The 21,075-nt window shown below is 38.0% G+C and overlaps 1 protein-coding gene across 3 annotated transcripts in view; it reads left to right on the plus strand.

Annotated features, from left to right (window-relative positions):
• Positions 1-19,952, plus strand: part of WDR7 (WD repeat domain 7) — a 301,904-nt gene extending 281,952 nt beyond the window's left edge. For all 3 annotated transcript variants that reach the window (XM_090037845.1, XM_090037847.1, XM_090037846.1), the window contains exons 26-27: positions 13,887-13,991; positions 16,958-19,952. In XM_090037845.1, the coding sequence (XP_089893971.1) occupies positions 13,887-13,991; positions 16,958-17,161 (309 nt within the window). In that variant the 3' untranslated portion in view covers positions 17,162-19,952. The remainder of the gene's footprint in view (positions 1-13,886; positions 13,992-16,957) is intronic.
• The last annotated feature ends 1,123 nt before the right edge of the window (positions 19,953-21,075 follow it).

The raw sequence follows: 21,075 nt of genomic DNA on the forward strand, positions 1-21,075 counted from the left end.
GTTTACTTTGTTTTTGGTAATATGCTGTGTCCAGATATTAATGAACCAACTTTATTTTTATAAATACATGTATATATAAAGTTTCTATGGTATGACTTTTTTTTCCTTTAAAATGAAAATCCTGCTGGAGATTGCTTTTTGTTCTATCTTCCTGGCCTCTACATAGTGAACCATTAGGAAAAAAATTAAGATGTGACCTGTAAACTATAGCATAGCATTTAGCCTGTCAGCTTTTAGTAATTCTTTTAAAGCTTTAATTTGCACTGCACAGATTAAACTTGAGCAGTAAGAGTCAGTTATCTAATGCATACCGGTTTTCAGATTCGATGTTGCTGGTAAAGTATTAAAAAAATCGTAGCTAGACAAGAATAGAACTGAGCATACAAGAGGAAAAACAAATGCTGTCATTTGGGAATATCTGTTTTATATGTATGGGGGAAGAGTTAATTGCCATATGAATTTTGATAGTGTCATCTGAACTATCTTAAACTGAAAAGAACAGTATGTTCCCTAAAATGTGAATGTAAATCATATGTTTGTAAACATCAGCGTGTGTGAAAAATCGACTGGATTGATTTTTTGGAGATCCACGTGTATAAGTTAATAATATGTGATGGTCTTAGAGAATATGAGACTAGTTCATTGGTTATCCTATTTGGCATCATGTAGCATTTAGTGATATATAGCGATATATTTTAGAAATATTTTGTAAAACACCCTGTAACACTTGGATGGCTGCAGCTGTCATCTAATTTTTTCTGGATTAAGTTTGGTCAAGAAAGAAGCTGCCTCATTTTCTGGTTGTCATTTGCCCAGGAAGTAAAAGCAAATTGTAATGAGGGAATCACAGCAGGAGGACTTCCTAACAAATGAGAAGCATATATTGACTGACAGCCAGCATGCCATTTCAGTGATAAATGTATTTTTATACACTGCTGTTCAAGGTCACTTTGTGCTCTCATTGTATTCTGGCTATCAAATCATGCGATTCACATTTTAATACCAAGTAATCATAATGATTGATGCAAAATTATATTATTGGAGGATTAAAAATTGTCATATATTATATTCAGTTGTAAAAATATATAATACGCTTGCTTTGACTTTATCCTGTTATTATTGAGAAACCATTTGGATGACAGAAAATTTTAAAATACAACTTTTTTTCTTCTTTCCTAATACTGGATTTCATCTTATTGCAGTTAACTGAATTATTTGAGCGAACTTATGCATTTAATTATTTAAAATAATTTTAAATTTGTGACTGGCTTTATTTTGAAAACTTTCAAAGTAATAAACATATATATATGTTTTAAATCACATTTAATGTTTGGAAAAACCATCTTGGAAAAATATTATTGGTGTGAAAATGATAAAAACTTTAAACACCAGAAACGTGTTTAATTTGAGCTACATTCTGGGTAGCTTCATGCTATAAAATGTGCAGATAAGAGCATAAAATAGTGTTAGAAAATTTGATGCTTTGGATAGGTTTGGGGGGAGGAGGGGACAGGGGGGAGTTGTTTGTTTTGAAGAGGAGCAAGACCAGAAGATATGAATACAGTCGATATAGAAAATGAGCTTTCTTAGCAAAGCCATCACATTTGACTATTCCAGATTGTTGTTTACCTACAGCAATGTACATGGATGGACATTGATCAGCAGATTGTATATACGTTTATAGAATCTAGGCTACACAAGAAAAATGGGCAATCGTTCTTGTGAGTGGCATGACAGAGGTAGAATGGGGAAAAGAGGGCTTTTCCATATTTCATTGAGAACGTAGGCCATCAAAGATTAAAGTTATAAAAAATTTTTTTTTCAATTCAGCCATTATGATAATGCAAGAAGTACCACTTGTGGTGAACCCTTTGTACTAGAATGCTATCCAAAAATATTTTTAGTCGGATATGAGATAAGCTTGTTTTTCTTAAGTGAATCCTTCAGGACGTCCTTGGTGCCACTAAAAATAGGAACCTTAGCTATTAGCTATTTTTTTTTAGTCGTAAGGAATAATAAAATGGCAAAGAAAACAAAATAAATGTATTGAAGGCTGGAACTCAAAAAATTTCAAGCTTTGCATCACTGGGAATCCAGCATACCTATGTATTTTACTTTAAATATTTTGTATGTAAAAATATCTGTTAATATTTAAACCCTCTCAGTGAGTGAGTAGGTCAGTGCTGCTGCATTTAGAAAGCAACAAATTGTTTATGTTGGTGTGTTTTAATACATAGATATTGACAACAGTAATCTCTAAAGATCAAGAATTTTTGGATCATAAACATCTTTACAATGTAGGTTAATATATATATATATATATATATATGAGGCACAGCTATAGCAATCTACTCTTTGAAATCAAAGGTCAGTGATATAATGGGAAATTGATTGCTTCCTATCATCTTTTGTAGATCTTGATATATACCAGTCAATTGTTGATATATATCATAAGCATTTATAGAGCTCTCAATTACCAGTTAATTAAATTATGTATTCTGAAATGAGCAAATTGGCCATTTTTTTTATAAATATAAGATGACAGATAGTTGTGGAATAAAATGGATGTAGTATGCTACAAAACAGTAGAGGAGTGCTATGGAAACAGAACTATAGATGGCTTCCTGTACTTTTCACCATTGCTCAAGCTTTGATGATTTGTGGAATCTCTTAAGTTCACCATAGTAGCTATACTGAAGCAGCCCTGCACAGCCTGCAAGGAAAATCCATCTCCTTTAAACAAGAATCCATTTTTAAAGTTTGTTAGTGACCTTTCATATATTCTTGTGACCTCCTTTTGGGTCATGACCCACGGCTTGAGAAACACTGATCTACATCATACATGTTTGTAACTGGATGTGTACACTTGCAATGACATATATGAACAGTAATTTCTATGTGAGGCTGTTAGAGATAGTGAGGCCATTTAGGATGTAGTGGTTTCATTAAGCTGTTGACATTCTTATAAGTCTCTGTTTTAGTCATCAAAGGATCCGACTAGATCCTGGATTACTCCCTGATGTCCAAATAGGAGTTTTAGCATCAAATATTCTTTTCATTGTCAACTGAATGAGAAGTTGTATCTATTGTATCACCATTACTACCCATACTGGCTAGATACAGACAGACAAAAAAACTGAGGCTGAATTGATTCAGTCTTTGCAGGTTAGCCTAAATTGCACAGATTAAACTGAACAAGTGAACAGACATTTACCTTTGATTCAGGAAATGCAGCCACATGCACGGTTCTCTGGCTGTGTTTGCTTCCTCTTCCTGCTTCCGCCCCCCCCCCCGAGGTCTTTGGGATTTGCAGTCCAGAATTACAGCAGCAGGACTCTGCAGGGTTGCTTATCATGTCTTCCTGCTTTCAGGTGCCTCTGGGGTTTGTACTCCACATTTGCAACCAGCAGTGAATTTGAACAGGGAAAGGGGTGTTTAATCCCTCTCCCTGGCCCCAGATCACAGCCAGGGTTTGCCTGAGGGGGCAGTCCCCCAAAGACTAGGCTGCATCCCCAGCTGGGCTTGCCCCACCCCTCACCCCTTTGTCAGCCAGCCCTCACTGCTCGAGCTAGGAAGCAGAGGTACAGGGCCAGCCTAGCTCTCAGGATCAGACAGCGCAGCCCAGGGCTGGAAAGCATGCTAGGATGCCAGGGGACTATGATTTATCTTGAACCAGGAACAGTTCTGGTACAGAAGTTCCCTAAACTGGTTTGACCCAAATCAGTGAAGTCTGATAATACATTCAACCAGGTCTATCTTAAATCAGGTTCAGTCATTTTGAAACTTGTTAATGTGCACTTAACTTACATTCTGTTGCAGGTTTAAACCAGTTTATGATTACTTAAACTGGTTTATGTGCAGCTTCTGTCCCTAGCCACTACCATTACGTCCAGTTGGATCAGAACAAGAGTGTCAAACATACAGCCCACAGGCCAGATTTAACCCACAGAGCCATGTTGCCTGCCCAGCAGGGCTTGCAGAGGGGCTGGAAATTTGGGGGCAGAATAAGTGGGAGTGAGGCCTCCTGCCAAAATCTGGGGTATGGAGCATTTTTGAAGATGCATGTCAGCAGTGGGGCACAAACAACTACATTAGCCCCTGTTGTCACCCCACAGGGAGCTCTGCAGTCTAGGATCCAGCCCAACAGGTCCAATGAGTTTGACACCCTTGAATTAGAGCAAACCCTCTATCTGAGGCTACTCCTGATAGTGGCTCAGACTTCAACTAGCACAAACTGCATCTGTTTACTTATTTAACAGTACTTCCCAAAAGGAGCATATTGTACTTGGGCTCCATCTGGCACTTTCAGTATAATTCCAAGAATTGATTTAGACTCCCAGCTCCCAGGTCGGGGTTCTGCGTATGAAAAAAATCTCTGCACTTTACCTTGACAACGGGAGGTTGCCAGTAGAAGCCTTTGAGATTGTTTGGCTCTGTTTGTGAGGAATATTGAGACATGGGGTCTTACACAGAAACCTCTAAGGATTACACACAGGTGTGAGTGGGTCACCTATATTCAGTTTCTCTGTATGCCTAGATGGGAGGGAGAAGCCCCCAAATACTCATATATTAACATGAAACCATAATATATAGAAGGTTGAAAATCATTGATCTAAAGCAGTGATTATCAGCCAGGGTGCTGGGGTACCCTGGGGTGCCGTAAGGTACAAGGACATAAGCAAATAAGCATAGGCTCAGGCTTGTCCCTGCCCCCACCGCCACCCCTACTGCCCAGCCTCTCGGAAAGGAGGTAAGCATTGTAATATATCAATTAGTTTTTTAAATGAGGTGTCACTCAATTCACAAAAGTTATGAAGTGGTGGCTTGAGTCCAGTGAAGAGGTGCCTCAAGCTGGGAAAGGCTGAGAGCCACTGATCTGGTGGATCTTTCTTTTTTTTATGACTCCTGCTACCTACTGATAGGGGGAGGGAGGGGAGAAAGGACAGGGTTTTTGCTGTTTTTCTAGCCACAAATGGAGCTATGCTGTGTCTTACAAGCTGAGGTTTCAGTGATGGTCAAGTGTCTTTTATTGTCACCAAAATGTCAAGAGTTTGTGTTGCACTCTTCCAGGCATTGGCTTTGAGATAATGACCATCACGACCTAGGCTAGAGTACTGGAATTGTATTTGGTTTAGGGATACTAATGAAAAATGTTGTAGGTTGCTGCTGTTATAGAACCTGGTAACATGACAGCTGAATTGCCGTTTATTAAAATCAGTGTTAATCCACGGTAGTTGTTAATCTCCGAGAGCTTCAAAGTCTTTTAATTTTGAAAGTCCAAATAGCCTATCTATCAGAGAATTGACTTATTTTGTACAACTAGGCAGAAGTTGAGAATAGCATCTTTTTAACTTGCCAAGTCTTCTCAATGGTTTGTGCCTGTAGAATCTCTTCTTTTTTGATATTTGGTCAGAGCACATTGGTAGAACATTTCAAATTCAGTTTTTCCCTTTTTAATACGTTGAGGTATAATGCTTCTGTCGGATGGATCTGAGCATGTGTCCTTGATAAGAAATATTTTCATTTACCTCTTGTTAAGTTACCCACAGAATTTTGGGAATACGTGCTGATCATGCTGGTGGCAGAGGTCATAAAAATATTAATACATTTCTGCAATGGTTCATTAGTTAATTAAAATGATTATTTTAGTTGATTATCAAAAAACTATAATATGTATGAAGTGATGCACAATATTTAACAAAGAGAGTCACATTTGACAGAAGAATTCACCCCACCTTAGAGTCTGATAAATCCTGGTCCTTGAAATAGGTTGCTCTTAGCTTTAGTATATTGTATGCCACAGAATAGCAACAGTGGCAGGTGCAGAAGTCAAATAGTCTCCCAGGACCATCCCCCATTAAAAAACAGTTGGTAGGGCAGAAGAATACTACAAACAGCTGTGCTTTGTCCCACCGTATCTCCTGTTCAAAATAAAATATAGCCCCATGCCAGTGCCACAGTTATATTGCACGTATGTTAGATGTTTTGCTTTCAATTAATTTACTTCTTCAGAACAGCAAAGATCCAAATGTATAAATAACCCAAAAAGCAGGCTTAAAAATAATAAACTAAATATGGTCATAAATATATAAAAGACTAGTAAACTAAGCTAAACTACCAAGAATAAAAACTAAATGTGATTTTGTAACGTGATTCCCATCCTTCCACGCAGCTTTTAGCATAGTAATAAAATGCCTTGCTAGCCATCCAAGCTTAAAAACAAAGTGCATTGGTTCAAACAGAATGCTGTTGATTGAGCTATATGGATTTTGTGATATGCTTATTTATCTGACAAGTTAATAAAAGGGTGAACATTGCCAAGTGCCCATTGAATAACTCACAGAAAAGGTAAATCTCTGTTTTAAAGGATTAACATCAGCTAGAAAAGTCCATAAATTAAAACATCAAAGCAATTTGGCTCTCTTAGGGATTGTAGTTATTTGGATAAATTGTCAGTGGTTAAAGAGTGCAACAAGTGTGGTAATGCTATTGATTTTCACCTTTGTATTACCAAAACATTTTTCATTGACAAATATTAATTGCTTGTTAAGTGCTAAAGAGTTTGATGGTCTAAGTATTGAGTTCTATAATTAATTGGCCTTTTAGTTTTCCTTATCATTAAGCAGTAGTGATTACATTAAAGACACAGGGGTTTGCTTAAACTGACACATCTTATACATGATATACATTAAGAATTTTTTATAATAGATTCTTAATATAAGCCCTCTTGTAGCAGCAGTATATCTTGCTTCCTATTGTAATGCAATCTGTTGTAAGCTCTGACTATCGGTCGTCAGCTACTCACATGTAAGTCATTCTAACTACAGTTGTTAAGCCTGTGACAGACCCAGTTTTGAACAGAGGGTGCTTGATAATGTTGCAATTTAAAGCACTGTGAAGTTTAAACTGGGCACAGAGTATAAGCAATAATAATACTGGGTGGGTCTATATGTGCTATTAATTTGCTAAAAGCTTACTGTACAGTAAAATACTGTGCAGTAAGCTTTCCCGGGAAGCGCATCTACATGTGTGCCGGTTGGGAGCAGTTCAGTTCTGGGCTAATCCTACCCTGCTCTGCTGCCCTACAGCAGGCAAGGGGAGATCCAGGCTCCCTGGGGACCAGCCCCAGGCTTGCAGGGGGCACCAGGGTTGGGCCAGGGCTTCAAGATTTGGAGCTGTCCTGCCTCCATGGCAGCTGCCTCCCAGCCCCATGCCCCTGCCCTGAGCAGCTACCTGCTGTCCGGACCCCCCCCTCTGAGATCAGGCCAGGGGCTGGGACACTGTCCCCTGCCCCAGGCAGCTGCCTGCTTATATTGTGCAGTACAGCATCTCATGTAGACGTGCGCACGTTTCTTCGTCAGAAACCAGTTTCAATTGGTTGTTCATTTCTCAAAGTAGCATCTTAATTGCATTTGTCTAGACAAAAGACATATTTTCAAAAATGGTGTAGGCCCTTATGGTAAACGTGTCTCCAAATTTTGCAGTGCATATATATTTTTTAACCAATTAGAAACTTGATTCTGTGGTCAGTGATCCCATTCGCTTCATGGATTCAGGGCCAGCCTTCAGTGGCCTTACCTGCAGAAGTGCTGAATGTCTGTGACTTCCACTGAAGTTAAAGGGTGCTCAGTCTCAGTGCTCTTGTTAATTTGTTTTAATTGGCTTTCACTAAGCATCTACACTTGGAAAAAGCTCGTTAGGATTCTGGTTGGAAGTTGCCTTCAGTGTTATCCTCTCTTTTCTTGAGTCTCCAGAATCTATTTGAGTCTTCTTGCTTCTTCTTTCCAGCACATTTGACAGTTCTTGTTCTGTCTAAAATAGTTACGAGGAAAAAAAATTGCAGTTGTGTATAAAGAGCTCAAATTTGTAACCTTCTTGCCAAGAGCCTGCTCAGCTGTGTAGTATACAACTGAAACTGTATCTTAAAATATACATGAAATAATATAGTTCAGTGTTATGTTTTTGGAGGGGAAAAAAAGCTCTTCCACTTCATCTGCTACATAAGGTTTGAACTTTTAATTAACATTTATTTTGGCAATGGTCCAAAAGATTTTAATTGCATGCTGCTAGTTAAATCAAGATTGGACGTAAATGATTATGTCGATCGGTGGGAAAGGAACAGTGCCTGCAAGCTTTGTTGTATCCCAAGAGCTTTCCCATTTTCAGAAGGGCAGCTGAAGCTAAAACATACGTGAGTATGTCCTTTGCCAAGAGATACAAACTACCATTGCTGGGCATTTGAAAATGAGTCTGTTTTCTTGTTAATTCTTGCAGGGATATATGTATTTTAAAACACATTGTACTAGCGTGTCAAGGTATAATGCACCTAGAATGTGCATTTTTTTCATTATCTCATTGCTAGTGTCTTCTGAGTAATGTCATCTGGACATGCATAAGAAGTGGAATCCCAGTTGTATAAATGCCATTATATAGTTCAGCGTACACCTAATTCATGGCATAATTCTGAAATGTGCCAACCACCTCTTCAGGAGGCATTAAGACCACATCCTAGTCCATCTATCAGACATCTAAGGACTTGACTTCTCTTCATCGCAAAATAACTTCTCCCTCTAAAAACCGACCCTATTCGACCTCTAAGACATCTGTGCCTCAGAGTGTCTCAATATGCAACTTAGTGAATTCCCAGAGGGAAATGATTTTGCCCTGTGAAGATGACATGTGCCATATTGTCAGTTGTCAGTTATACACTTCACTATGTGAGGATCTAGTTTAGTCTGATATGCTAAAAGGAAGAGCACCCTGTTGGCATCCAGCTCATAGAGAAGTCATTGGCCACTACACTTCACTGACAGCAAAACTGATATCCATTTAGAGGGGAAGGACTAGCGGTAGTGCTCATCTTTTCTCTGGTTATTCCCCTGGACCTGAAACCTGAATTTTAGGCTCATCTCAGCCACAGAGGCTGTCAGCACACAACTTCCATTTCCTAAGAGTACCGTAACCAGCCAGCTGTAGACTAGGCAGGACTGAGGACAGCCTTCATCCTGCCTGTTGAAGCTGGCCCTCTGGGTGAAAAGGAATGAGAGTAGACCAGAGGAACCTGACTCTGTAGTCCAGGTAGGAGGGTGTTCTTCTGTGGAGAAGGAAACTCATTTTGTTTTTTACCCCAATGCTGGTTTATGTATTATGTAATTTTAAAAAATCACTGTGTAGAATACAAAGCCTCAATGCCTTAACCACCACTAACATCCAGCATCAAAGAGATGCTGTGAACTTTTTTTTTTTAGCTAAGGATTCAGGGACTTTTGCAGAACTTTGTGCTGCCCCAGATGGAACTGGATGGAGGTAGACTTTATTTGCCCATTTTGAAGTGCTTTTCTTTCCAGGCCACTATGGAGATGTGTAAGGAATGTAGGAGTCCTAGCAGTTTTGTGGCTTCTGCCTGAACTAGAATAGGATCCTTTTAAATAACTTAGATCCCAAGAGCTGTGCAAGTGCCACTCAAATGTCTTAAAGGCAGAATAAGATCTGGGCTGAAATGTGCTCAACTCTGAGTGAGGCAGTATCTTCCTGAAAGTGTTCAACAGCTTGCACAGTCAGCATGTTTCAACAAAAAGATTATTGCGTTCAGTGTTCTATTGAAAAGTAAGCCTGTGGTTTCAGTTTTCCTTCCTATTAAACACTCGTCTGCTTCACAAAGCCACCATTACAACTGGCACTAATTTACTTGATGTCCCTCTCAGTAGAGAAGCACAGTGGAATAAGCATAGTGCTTTAAAATACTTTCTTACCTCAGGGGATGTACAAGTCAGAGTCCAAATATATCAGTATGGAAATTTGGTGTGTGTTATAGTTTTGTGTGCATGGTACCTCTGTATCCATACTCTGGAAAGTCCTAAATCCTGTTGATCAGAAATGTTTTTTACTAGTATTAAATCCACTAAAATATTAGGAATGTTAAATATCAGATTGCATTCTTGTAAAGTTGCCATATAGAAAAGCATATAGTATAGGCCATGCAAAATGTTCCATGATGAGAACCTTGCTTTTTGACAAGCTTGCTTCCCTTTTAACAAATCACTCTGTGCTTCTACTTTAATTATCAAGCTGTCAAGTAAACACCTAGCTGTGCAATTAAAAACTAGCTTTTTAAAGTAACTATTGTAAAAGAAAAGGTGTTCCAGTTAAAGATATATTATGTTCTTGCATTTGACAAATGGCTTGCTTTTGATTTACAAACTGAAATTTGGCAAGAGATTTGTTCATAATAATTTAATTCAGTTTTAAATGCTATGAAGCTGTTAGCACATTTAAAAAGAAGTGTCAAGATATTTAGAAGTGAAATGTGTATACCTAAGCTCTCATCTAGTCATTGCTTCTAATGCCTTCCTTGGTCTAGCTGAGCTGCTTATGAGATGATTTCCAACATTTCCATGTACATGACAGATTCTTAAGACATCAAATAATCTTTCCTTGTCATTTGAACAATTAAGCGTGTAAATAGCCTATTTATGCAAAAATAGATTCCTTGTCAGAACGATGGAATTATTTTGTAGAATTTACAGCTCCTGTACTTTTTCTGGACACAGGCCAAAATGCAAGAAACTGCTCATGTGCCTCTAAATCCATGACTAGCAACAATTATGAACAGCTGGAGCACCTTTTGTCCTGTAAGCTTGATCCTGCATTCCTTGAGCATCCAAAATTTTCATTAAAGTCTATGAGAGTTTGGTATACAGAAATATTGGCCCAGGTCAGGTCAAATACAGTGAGGTACAGCCCATGATCCACTAAATCGTCAGTATGAAAAGCAACTGTGATAAGGAAACTAGTATTTGGTTTGAAAGCAAGAATGGGTTCAGTTAGGTTCCTGCCCTGTTCTTTGTCTCCTTTCCTTGGTATTCTCCCCTCTTTCTGCTTTTTCAAAGTCAAGTAGAGCTTGGAGCACAGTCGGGGACAGAAGTGCAGCTCCTTGCTCACCTCAGGGGGAGAGGGTCTCCAATGTACCTGTCCCACCATTCAGCAGGGGCTGAAAAAACCTCAGACCAAATGCCCTCTACTCCCTTTCCCCCCTCCCATTCTGAAAACAGGTCAAGGCCGGGAGATCGCACTGACAGAAGTTACAGAAGATGCTCTGCTTTGAAACTTCTTCATCTAACCCCACATGCAATAAGTGTTCAGATTTTCACCCAATTGACCTTTTTTGAAGTAGTCTGCATCCATGCACTTGTGTTTGGTCATGGCTACAAACCTCTTTCTGTGGCCAGATTGGGCAGAAATTGTCACTTCTGTCTGTGCCCTAAGTATCACTGACCTACTCCTGCAGGTAATTAAGGGTCTTGATGGAGATTAGGTGTTGGAGACTTGTCTGGAGAACATGAACAATTTGTTGGTTCTGAAACAGCCAGTCTACTTGGAAGAATGAAAATTTTCAGTTTGTGTCCTGTCAGTTCAGTTTCATTTGCTGATTCCATGAGAACTGTCGAAAAAGAGTGATGTTGAAAACATGCCTGCACATTTTGGATATGAAAGAAGGCATTTAGACATAGAAAGAAAAAAAATATCTTGCAATAGCAGTTTCCCATCCAAAGTGCAAATAGAGGCCATTCTGTGTACAAGGTGATGCTTGCTAACACTTTGTAGATGCATTTTAGGGGCTTGTTAGACAATTCAGTCTTGAGTTTTTTTCTCATTAGCAATTAGAATTTGTAATTAGAATAGAAATGTTCTTCCAAGTACTGAGTGCTCTCTACATAACAGAGAAGGGAGTGTGCTTATTGTTTGTAAGCTTCAAAAAGAGTGATTGCTGTCACAGTAATGACTAATAAATTGTATAATAATATTTTAAATTTAAATATAATTTGTCATATGTTCTTGCTTAAGCAGATTCCTCCCATGTAATGATAAATGCCCAGCATTAAAATGAGACACATTGATGCTGCCTATTGTATTGTATCTTGTCCTATGATTTATTTTATTTTAATTTGCATTAACTCTTCTATTCTACAGATTCTTTACTTAACATATGTTTAATTGTGGTACATAATCATGAAGCCATAACTAAAAAGAATTATACCTTGACAGTTTCTGAGCCATTCTGACTGCACAAGCCCTGAATAGAAACAGACTCCACAACTGTCCTGTTGAGTAGAAAGATCAGCTGAAACCCATAAAAACTGTGCCCTGAGTGAAGTGCACCATCCTAGAAGAGGTCTTGCCCTCTTCTCTGCTAAAAATATCTCATTAAAGGACTGTGGTAATCAACTTCACCAGCCAAAGCATGAGTGGAAACAAAAACATCATTAATGAGGAAAAGGGCATTTTTTGGTTGTTTTTAAAACAGCAGTACTAAGAACCTCGGGAGGAGAGGATTGCCTTGAATCATCAGGAGAAGGTAGCTCCAGCCTGAGTTATATTGGAAGTCTCTGTTTCAGGAGGGTTCTGTTTACTATTTCTCTCCCTAATGTTGCTATTGCTATTTCTCCCATAGTAATGAAACATCTGGGCATTCTTTCTTCTTGGGCTAAAAAGAATCAGAGCTTAGTGAAAAGAAGGCTTTCTTTGCTTCTCATGCCCCATATCTCTACGAGTGTTTGCCAATTGACAGCATGTCACTTACCCAGTAAATAATCGGTATCAAGGTGATAGAAAATGTACCGGCTATGATGTGTGCCTCTCTAAGAGTCAATCGCTGAGCCTTACATACTAATCAAATAGGGTGGAGTCTGTGATTCCAGTATTAGATGTGATTGTTCTAAAGGAGCTATCAGCTGATCTCTGAACTAACATTAACCAGTGGCTGTTACTGAAAACCACAGCAGTAGGCAGGAGACATTTTAACTGAATAGTCCAAGGGATCCACAGTTTCTATGGGCTAGCTGCCACACCAGCTGTTTTCTCCTTGGTAACATAGTACCTTTATATCCAGACAGAGAGGTTATTTTTTTTAGCTGTATGCACAAAAGAAAAGGTATTGTGGGTGATAAAGCTGGGAAATATGTGCAAATGTATAGGCCCTCTCTAGGAACTTAATGTACTTTGCAAACAAGTACATTGCAGGTGATAAACTCCACTGGGATTCAGTGAAAAAGAATGAGATTTAGAATTAGGGGGGCAAAAAAAATGAGCCCTGGAGGAACTCTAGTGTGAAACACTCATTGTGTAACTGAACAGCATCATGCAGAATGTCTTGTTCCTCAATTGCCGGTTCTGTTGCATTTACAAAGTCTAGGGAGATGATCATCTCCCCAGGAGACAAAGCTGGGCAAGTGTAGATCTGTTCTTTATGCTTGGAATTTTTCTACCCAAGGTAACTGTATAAGCAGATTCTGAATCTGAACCCTAAGAGGATGGCTGTTTTACTGCAAAATCAACAAAAGTATAGATCCCTCTTCTTCTCATTAAGCCAGCAATAGTAAAAGTTTGAACCCTTTATCCCACTCTGACAAAACTTTTTCAGAATACCTGAAAATGGACAAATGTTCACTAGTTTGTGTAAAGCCACCCTAATTCACATTACCAACAACGATGTCCAGACTTTTACTTCAGTATCCCTAATTCATGACTTAGATGCAATGATACAATAGTAACCTGCACGTACTGTGCCTGACCTCAAAATAAAGAATGACTTTCTGCCTCCCAGGTGCTCTCTGCCTTACCTTTCACTAGTGCTAAATCTACTCTAAGTTAAATACTGAAACTACATTGGTTTTCTATTTCCCAGACTTGCCATTTGTTCATATTTAGTTTTTAACTTACAGCGATAACCCATATTTATCCATACCTATAATATTTCTGTAGCTGTCTATGCTTTTAAAAGTGCTTGTGTAAAGTATCTGTATGACATCATAATGGTGTTGAATAATGAATTTTCTTATATTCCTTCTCCCTCTCCCTTCTCCTCCCCATCCCTATCCCCCCATTAGACTATCCATGGCCATAAAGGACCAATAACTGCTGTTGCTTTTGCTCCTGATGGACGGTATCTTGCCACTTATTCCAACACAGATAGCCATATCTCCTTTTGGCAGGTAAGATGATGCACATAATGCAAAGATGAATGCAAATAATACTAGTACTGTAGGTGGGACCACCTTTGAATTTGTACAAACCAACACTTTGGACTTTAAAAAACAAATGTCATTATAGTACCAATATAGCCTCCAGTAAAGGACAACATAAAGTATTATAGTTTCTTAAAATTACTATCAAAATCAAGAAATTACAGAATTTAAAGTTGAAATAAAAGCATAAACTCAGCAACTTTCACCGGTAATTTGTGTGCTGCTGTGGGTCTCCCAACAGCTCTTTTTTTTTGCTTTCCCTTCTTTTATTTCCCTACTTATTTTTTCTCCTTCCACACATGTAAACGTGTACACACACACAAGCACATCCACAAAGGTAACTAGATCCCAGTTCATGAGGCTCTTGAACCTCAGTAGAATGCAGGCTTCTCCTATAAGTGTATAAATGTGCATGAATAAGCAGTTTGGACTGCTATCTGTATATCCAGCTTGGGTGCTTATGTAGTTCCTGTTACCAGAGCGTTATCTGAACAAGCGAGAATCTTTTAAAATTTAAAATGGGAAGGTACTGCTTCCTCTGTGTGCAGAGGCCAGTTGAAGCACAGATTCTTAAGTGAGAGAGAGCTGGGTGGGGGGATAGTTGTATACCGGGGGTCCCAAATTTTTAATGCTGTGACCCAGCAGTCACAGCTGACCATGGCCGGAATTTCCGGCTGGAAGACGGATAAGGATACCCCCAACTCCCGGGCGGGGGAGTGGGTCAAACCCTCCACTGCCACAGGCCCTGCAGAAGGAACCACGGCCTCTCCACCGGGCTCTGGGGGGTCACAGTTTGCCAGTCCATGGCCACTTCCAGTCTGGCAGGCAACTGTGCTGCAGACCAGCAGCCGACCCACTGGGATGTAGCCTGGAGATTGAGGAACCCTGCTGTATACTATAACCATCATTTATGCCTAACGTCCTTCATTTTTACATATAAAGTTTGTGTAATGCTAAATGAAAACATTACGTTGTCATAAATATAAAAATTATTGCTCTGGAAATGAGTGGGCCTGATCACATAGTTCAGACAGACAAATACCTATTCATGTTGATGGGAGTTTTTCTAGCATTTGGACATCAACACTGGACCCAGTATGCCTTGCAGCTTGCATTTAATAGTTTTTGATCTACTACCGCAATTGGCTGATGTTAATCAGTAATTCTGCATATGCCATAATAATTACTGAACTATCTTCCTCCACAATATACTCCAATTTCTGAAACAAGGAATTCGATTTGCAAGAATGTTCAACAGTCGGTTGCGGATATTTGGTTTAACTACTCAGGAGGATGGGGAAAGCAATTAGATTTATTGACTTTAATCTCGTACCTGATCTTTTAAAATTAACAAATAAATAATCTCCATATGTTTAAGCACAAGTTGAAAAGTGAAAATTGCTAGATTTTCTAGTGTAAATCCATCCATGTTAAACTAGGTGTTACATAAAGAGTTAAATGTACCTACACATTTAGTTTTAAAATGTGACCTCGTGCACTAGTGATTTTTTTCCCTCTGTGTTCTATTCGGCACTATTATTAATGCAGGAAAATCAGTAACATTAGTCATCTTAAAAGGGTTATTACTCAAGATGATTTAAATTGTGAAAATGTCAGTAGTGCTTGCATGCTCCCTGCTAGAGATGCCATGATTTACACTCTCTGACACCATTCTGCTGCTGAGAAGGACCAGAAAAAGTAATGGTTTATATTTTGTACTGCTCAGAATTCAGAACATGAAATCAGCAATAACACATCTTAAATGTCCAAAGATTTGCCAAGGTTTCAAGCAACAAGGTTTAGGCATAGAGCTGGACCATTGTCTACCTGTTTTTCCCGAGATTCTAACACATTTAGATAGAGAGGTTTCCAAGAACATGCAAGCATTTAAGAGACCGTAAAGTTGTGTGAGATAGGGGAGGGGCCCCCTTTTTTTAAAAACAAAACGACAGAAATGGGAAGCCCACAGATTAACAATTCTCCGTTAAAAGTTAAATCTCATAATATTTTGTTTATATAATGGAATATAAAGCTTTATTATCTCTTTAAGAGCATGGACCATTCCTGTTGTTTTCTACAGCTAAACTCCATGATCTAATAGGTTGAGACCTTTGGTCGAGACCAAATTTTTGTGATTTAACTAGTTTAGATATATTCCAACAGAAGCATATATAGTGTTCATGATTTTTTGATGACTCAGTTTGAAACACAATTTCATGTAGAGGTTTACTGTACAGGATAGAATTTGTTGTAGATTCAAGCTAATTTCTTGATTCAGATCTTGTTATTTTAATATGGAGTAGAGAGAATGAAAGGACACTTTTTTAAAAGGCTGTAAAGCAAACTGCAAGATAGAAATTACCATTAATTTTGCTGTTAAACTTTGAGTCTAGGTCCTGATGCAGAGCCTAGCGTACAGAAGCTTGATTCTGTTTTTATTTTTGTTTAGAATTTTTTTTAAAGTCAATTTGGTGTTGCCTTATAAGGAAAAAAAGGGAGGAGATAACTCTTAAATATACCCATAAAAATGTTGCTTAAGATACTATGTAGTCTAGACATCATCTATATTAAACTGACTGTATAAACTCCTCATCAAAAGCAAACAGTAAACTGAGCGTTACTAAATTTAGCACAGGTTTCATTTTGAAGCATGCTGTGGAGAGTTAATTAAGCAGAATCAGAAACATTTTTGAAGCATATGGGTTAGATTCTCAGCCTCCCACTAGTTTAAGTAACAACTCTGTTTGAGTAAGTTAAATGAAACTTCAGTGAAAGGTCATGTGAGATAGCAGCCGTGTAGCTGGCACTGGCCAGAACTGGCACAAGTTTTCAAAAAATGACAAACTAAAAAGGCTTTGTTTCCCCTTAGCTTGCTTTATATATATAAAGGAATTTGTTGACTTTAGTCTGGACTCTGTTTTCTGTAACTGCAGATGAACACCTCTCTCCTGGGAAGTATTGGAATGCTGAATTCGGCACCCCAGCTCCGCTGCATTAAAACATACCAGGTGCCCCCTGTCCAGCCTGCCTCCCCCGGCTCACACAATGCACTCAAACTGGCCCGGCTGATCTGGACTTCTAATCGCAACGTTATTCTCATGGCTCATGATGGCAAAGAACATCGATTTATGGTCTAGAGTCAGTCTCTTACTAGAAATACATTTTTTGCTTTAATATTCCCTATAATTTTCTCTTTCTTTGTCCTCTTAACACCGGATTACCCACACCAGTGCCTACGTAAGTCATCCAGTGGAATCAGCCAGACTGCAACATTTCTGCATGGTTCTCCAAACCAGCTTGTGCCAGCTGTGGATTCAGAGGCATGCATGCCAGCTCAACAGTACATAGTTATTCTATCGCTGTGTAGGTTTGCCTAGCTATTGATAGGAGGGAAGAAGATGGCTATTGGGGAAGCTCCTGTTGCTCAGTGCAACAGAAGCTTAAAAATCAATAACACTGTGATTGCACTCTTTGACTAGATCAGCGCATTCAAGAATCAAAATCCCAGTTTTTGAGGTTGGGCTGAGTTTAGTCATTTTTCCATTGGGGTTTAAAGTAAGGCACCATCCCTAACTATAAATATTATTTTCCTTCTCAGTTTCTTAAAGAGATTTATTGTTTACCAGAAAAAGGTTCTGTGTTTACATGTACTTTCTTTGAGTGATTGCTTGAAGCGGTCGCTGGCATACATGTCATAGGGTTTACCAGTTGGCTCCTTGATGAGGGTCTAACCAGTTTGAGATTCATGAGAAAGTTCATGAGGAACTGCATTTTTATGACAGAGTGATGTATTTTCATTTTGAAAAGGCATGCATCTTCAGATAAAGTTCAGGTTCTTAACTGATTTGGAAGTTACTGTTTCTTGTGGCCTGGAAGAAAGTGTGATCAGTCCACACATAAAGAGAATCTCTTAAAGAGGAAAGGACAAGCTTGAAAAGTATAATATTGATACACCAAGGTCTTTTTCTGAGTTCCCTTTGAAGCCACTGCAGGTGTTTGTTTCAGAAAAACCTTTCTTCTTCCCAAAGCAGCTTCCATTTCTGCTGGATCTTCCAAGGAAAATATAATCCTGCTTTTGTTCCAGTACATCCTATTGCTGCATAAATTATTATAGTATCACAAATTCCAAGTTTAGCTTTACTGAAGGAACACAGGGGAAGAATGCAAGCACTTATGGCATCAAGCAGACATCATTACTATTTAGCAGCCCAGACTAGGAAAATTTTGGAAATTATTTTGAATGATATTATTTGAATAACATATATATTAGCATTTCCCCCAATAAATGTATTCCTTTGTAATGGAAGCTCTAATTGTTCATATTTTTCCTGTTTTTACATATCTAAATTTTTTAAATATTTACTAGTGTGAATATATATTCTGGCTTATGCTAATAGGAAAAAAATCCATAAAATACAATTTAATTTAAACACATGGATGTATATGTTTGTATAGGTTTTATTTTCATTCCATTTTGTCGGGAAAGCTTGCAGAAGAGAAAAGGCACTCATTCAATTATAGCTTGTAAAGTAGTATTTGCAGGAAAAAGACAAGTAAATTAATTTTTTAATGGCTTCTAAAATGCTTTGTGGGTTTGTTTTTTGGGGGATGGGGGTCGTGTTTTGTTTTGGAGAAATTAGACGGTTTAGTACACTGTACAGGAAAGTAGGATATACAGTCCAGAATCAGTATATCTGTTGTTTACTATAGTAAAAAAATAAATAAAAATTTAATTAAGACCATTTGGAATGTCACATAATTGCTGTAAATTTTATTCTTTCTAACTATGGCCACAATGTAGTTTCTAGTGGTGGTAAAATACTGTAGTATAACTTAGATTTTTTTTTATGTGAGTTTATGCAACATGCATGTATATTGTATTTATAACAATATAAATGTATATGTAGCCTCAAAAACAGGAAGCAAAGACTTTCAAGTTACACAGTGACTTTTCACCTTAGAGTCAGATATTATAGTGCTGTATTGTTAAGTATAAGCATATAAGGAAAATTAAAAGGTACCCATCATGCAGTCCTCCCTAGGCATTCCTATTATTTACTTCTCTTACACTATTATTTACTTCTCTTACACTATTTTTTTCAAGCACATATGTGTGTTTACTTTCAAATCTGAGATGCGGTTACAGGAAAAATGGAGACATTCCACTATGCCACAAAAAATATTTTCTTTAATACAGTAAAGGGTAGCTTACATTATATGTACATAAAAGTGGTTGTTTAAACTACAGCTTTACTGGATCAGAAAAAAAGAAAAGAAAAATGCCTGTCTGCTTCCATACTGAAAAGCTCAAGGTAGCAAAAAATCAAAAATAAATAAGCTAAATTTTCAGAAGATTAAGACAACTCTTATTAGTGTCTAATGTGCTGTATCTATAAGGACAGTTAAAATTGCAGTTCGCTCCAGTATGTCCATAAAAGCAGCCAAGATTGCAAGTCAGTCACATTAGTGTTACTTGGCTAGGGACTAGAGGAGTGCTTGCGGGGCAGAAATCTCTGCCTGTTTAACAGATATTTGCATATTAGTTAAACACAAATCTCCACTTTGGTGACCTTGTAAAACCTAGTCCTAAACTTCATCACAGCTTAGATCTCTCAGTACTGCAGTAAAATATGTATTTTCATTCCAGTGTAAGCTTTTAGTGTTTTATTGATTTGTTAGTACTGTATTTGGGCTTGTCCTTGTACATGTAGAGACGTATGTGGCTTCATTGGCAGTTGACAAGCAAAAGATGACATGATGAGACACCTCTATGAAAATGTTGTAATGATTGAAGTCATTGTATATGGTAAATAATTAAAATGCCTGCCTCTCCAGAAACTTCTTGATGATTCCACTTCAAATCTACTGTATGTACTAAATGTCCCTGTGTACATATGTGTGTGGAATAAAACAGAATGGTATTGAAGACTATTGTTCCCATACACTCATCTTAACTTTGTTATAGTTCCCCCACAAATGCATCACTTGCTGATACACCTTTGATATTAACTGTATTGTCATCATGTACGGAAACTTTTTTTTTTAACCTTTTTATAAAGCTTATAGTTCACTCAAGAAGACAGAGCTCCTCAAGAGACTCAAAGCCTTAGCCAAAAGGAAGCTAGAAAGAAAGTGGTTCTCTTGTTTTTTTCATAAGAAGCATGATTCAACCAAATAAAGAAAATGTTGGTCTTTTGGAACCTCAATACTGCCCTCTGTAGTGCATGGAAAGTCATGCGCTGCCTTGATAACCACTGCTAGATCCTTTCTAAGCAGGGAAGTAATTGAACCAAATTGTTCATTGAAATTTTCTGACCTGAACTGCTGCCCCCTGGGGACTGAGCTGCATTTATTAAATGTATTAAATTTCATATAATACTTTGTTTGGGATTAAATTGGTAACCCCATAGTAAAAGAGTACCATTGGTTTTGAGCAAGAAAAACAACAAAGATAATTATTGCTTACAGAGGTTTATGTCGTAAGCAGTTAATTTAATCTTTCCCTTGGTGTTCAGATAAAAAGATAGGAAAGTTTGAATTGAGTCAATCATTATATAACAAGACTTTTTTTCTCTTTAAATAAACATAAAAAAGAAGATTGCAACATATTTGTGTCCTCAATTTTCAAGGTACGTGAATGTGTTAAAATAATTGATGACTTAAATATTTTTTGTATAGGTAAAATATGCTCAATAGCAGTTCTATTGGTGATCACATAAACTGATCAAACGTGGAAAGGGCATGACATTAATAGGAAGGTAAAGCCAGGCAGTGCTGGATGAACTTTCACCTTTCACCTCTTCAGCTGACAGACATAGCTGAGTGTTGAAAAATCAATACTTAGGAGCCAGGAGGGAAATATTTCCAACCTCTAACTAGAGAATGTATTTTGACAAGGCCAAGATAATCCAAGCAGCACAGGAGAAAGAGAAAAGAAGACTCATTTTTAAAGCTTGACACTTCAAGGTGTTTTTGTACAATGGTTTAGAGAGAGCATCGATACATACAAATACCAAAGGTCAAAAAGAAAAGCCAGAAGAATTTCAAAAAT

This window comes from Crocodylus siamensis, chromosome 3 (assembly GCF_052110815.1).
Source record: "Crocodylus siamensis isolate JL-2025a chromosome 3, ASM5211081v1, whole genome shotgun sequence".
Lineage (NCBI taxonomy): Eukaryota > Metazoa > Chordata > Crocodylia > Crocodylidae > Crocodylus > Crocodylus siamensis.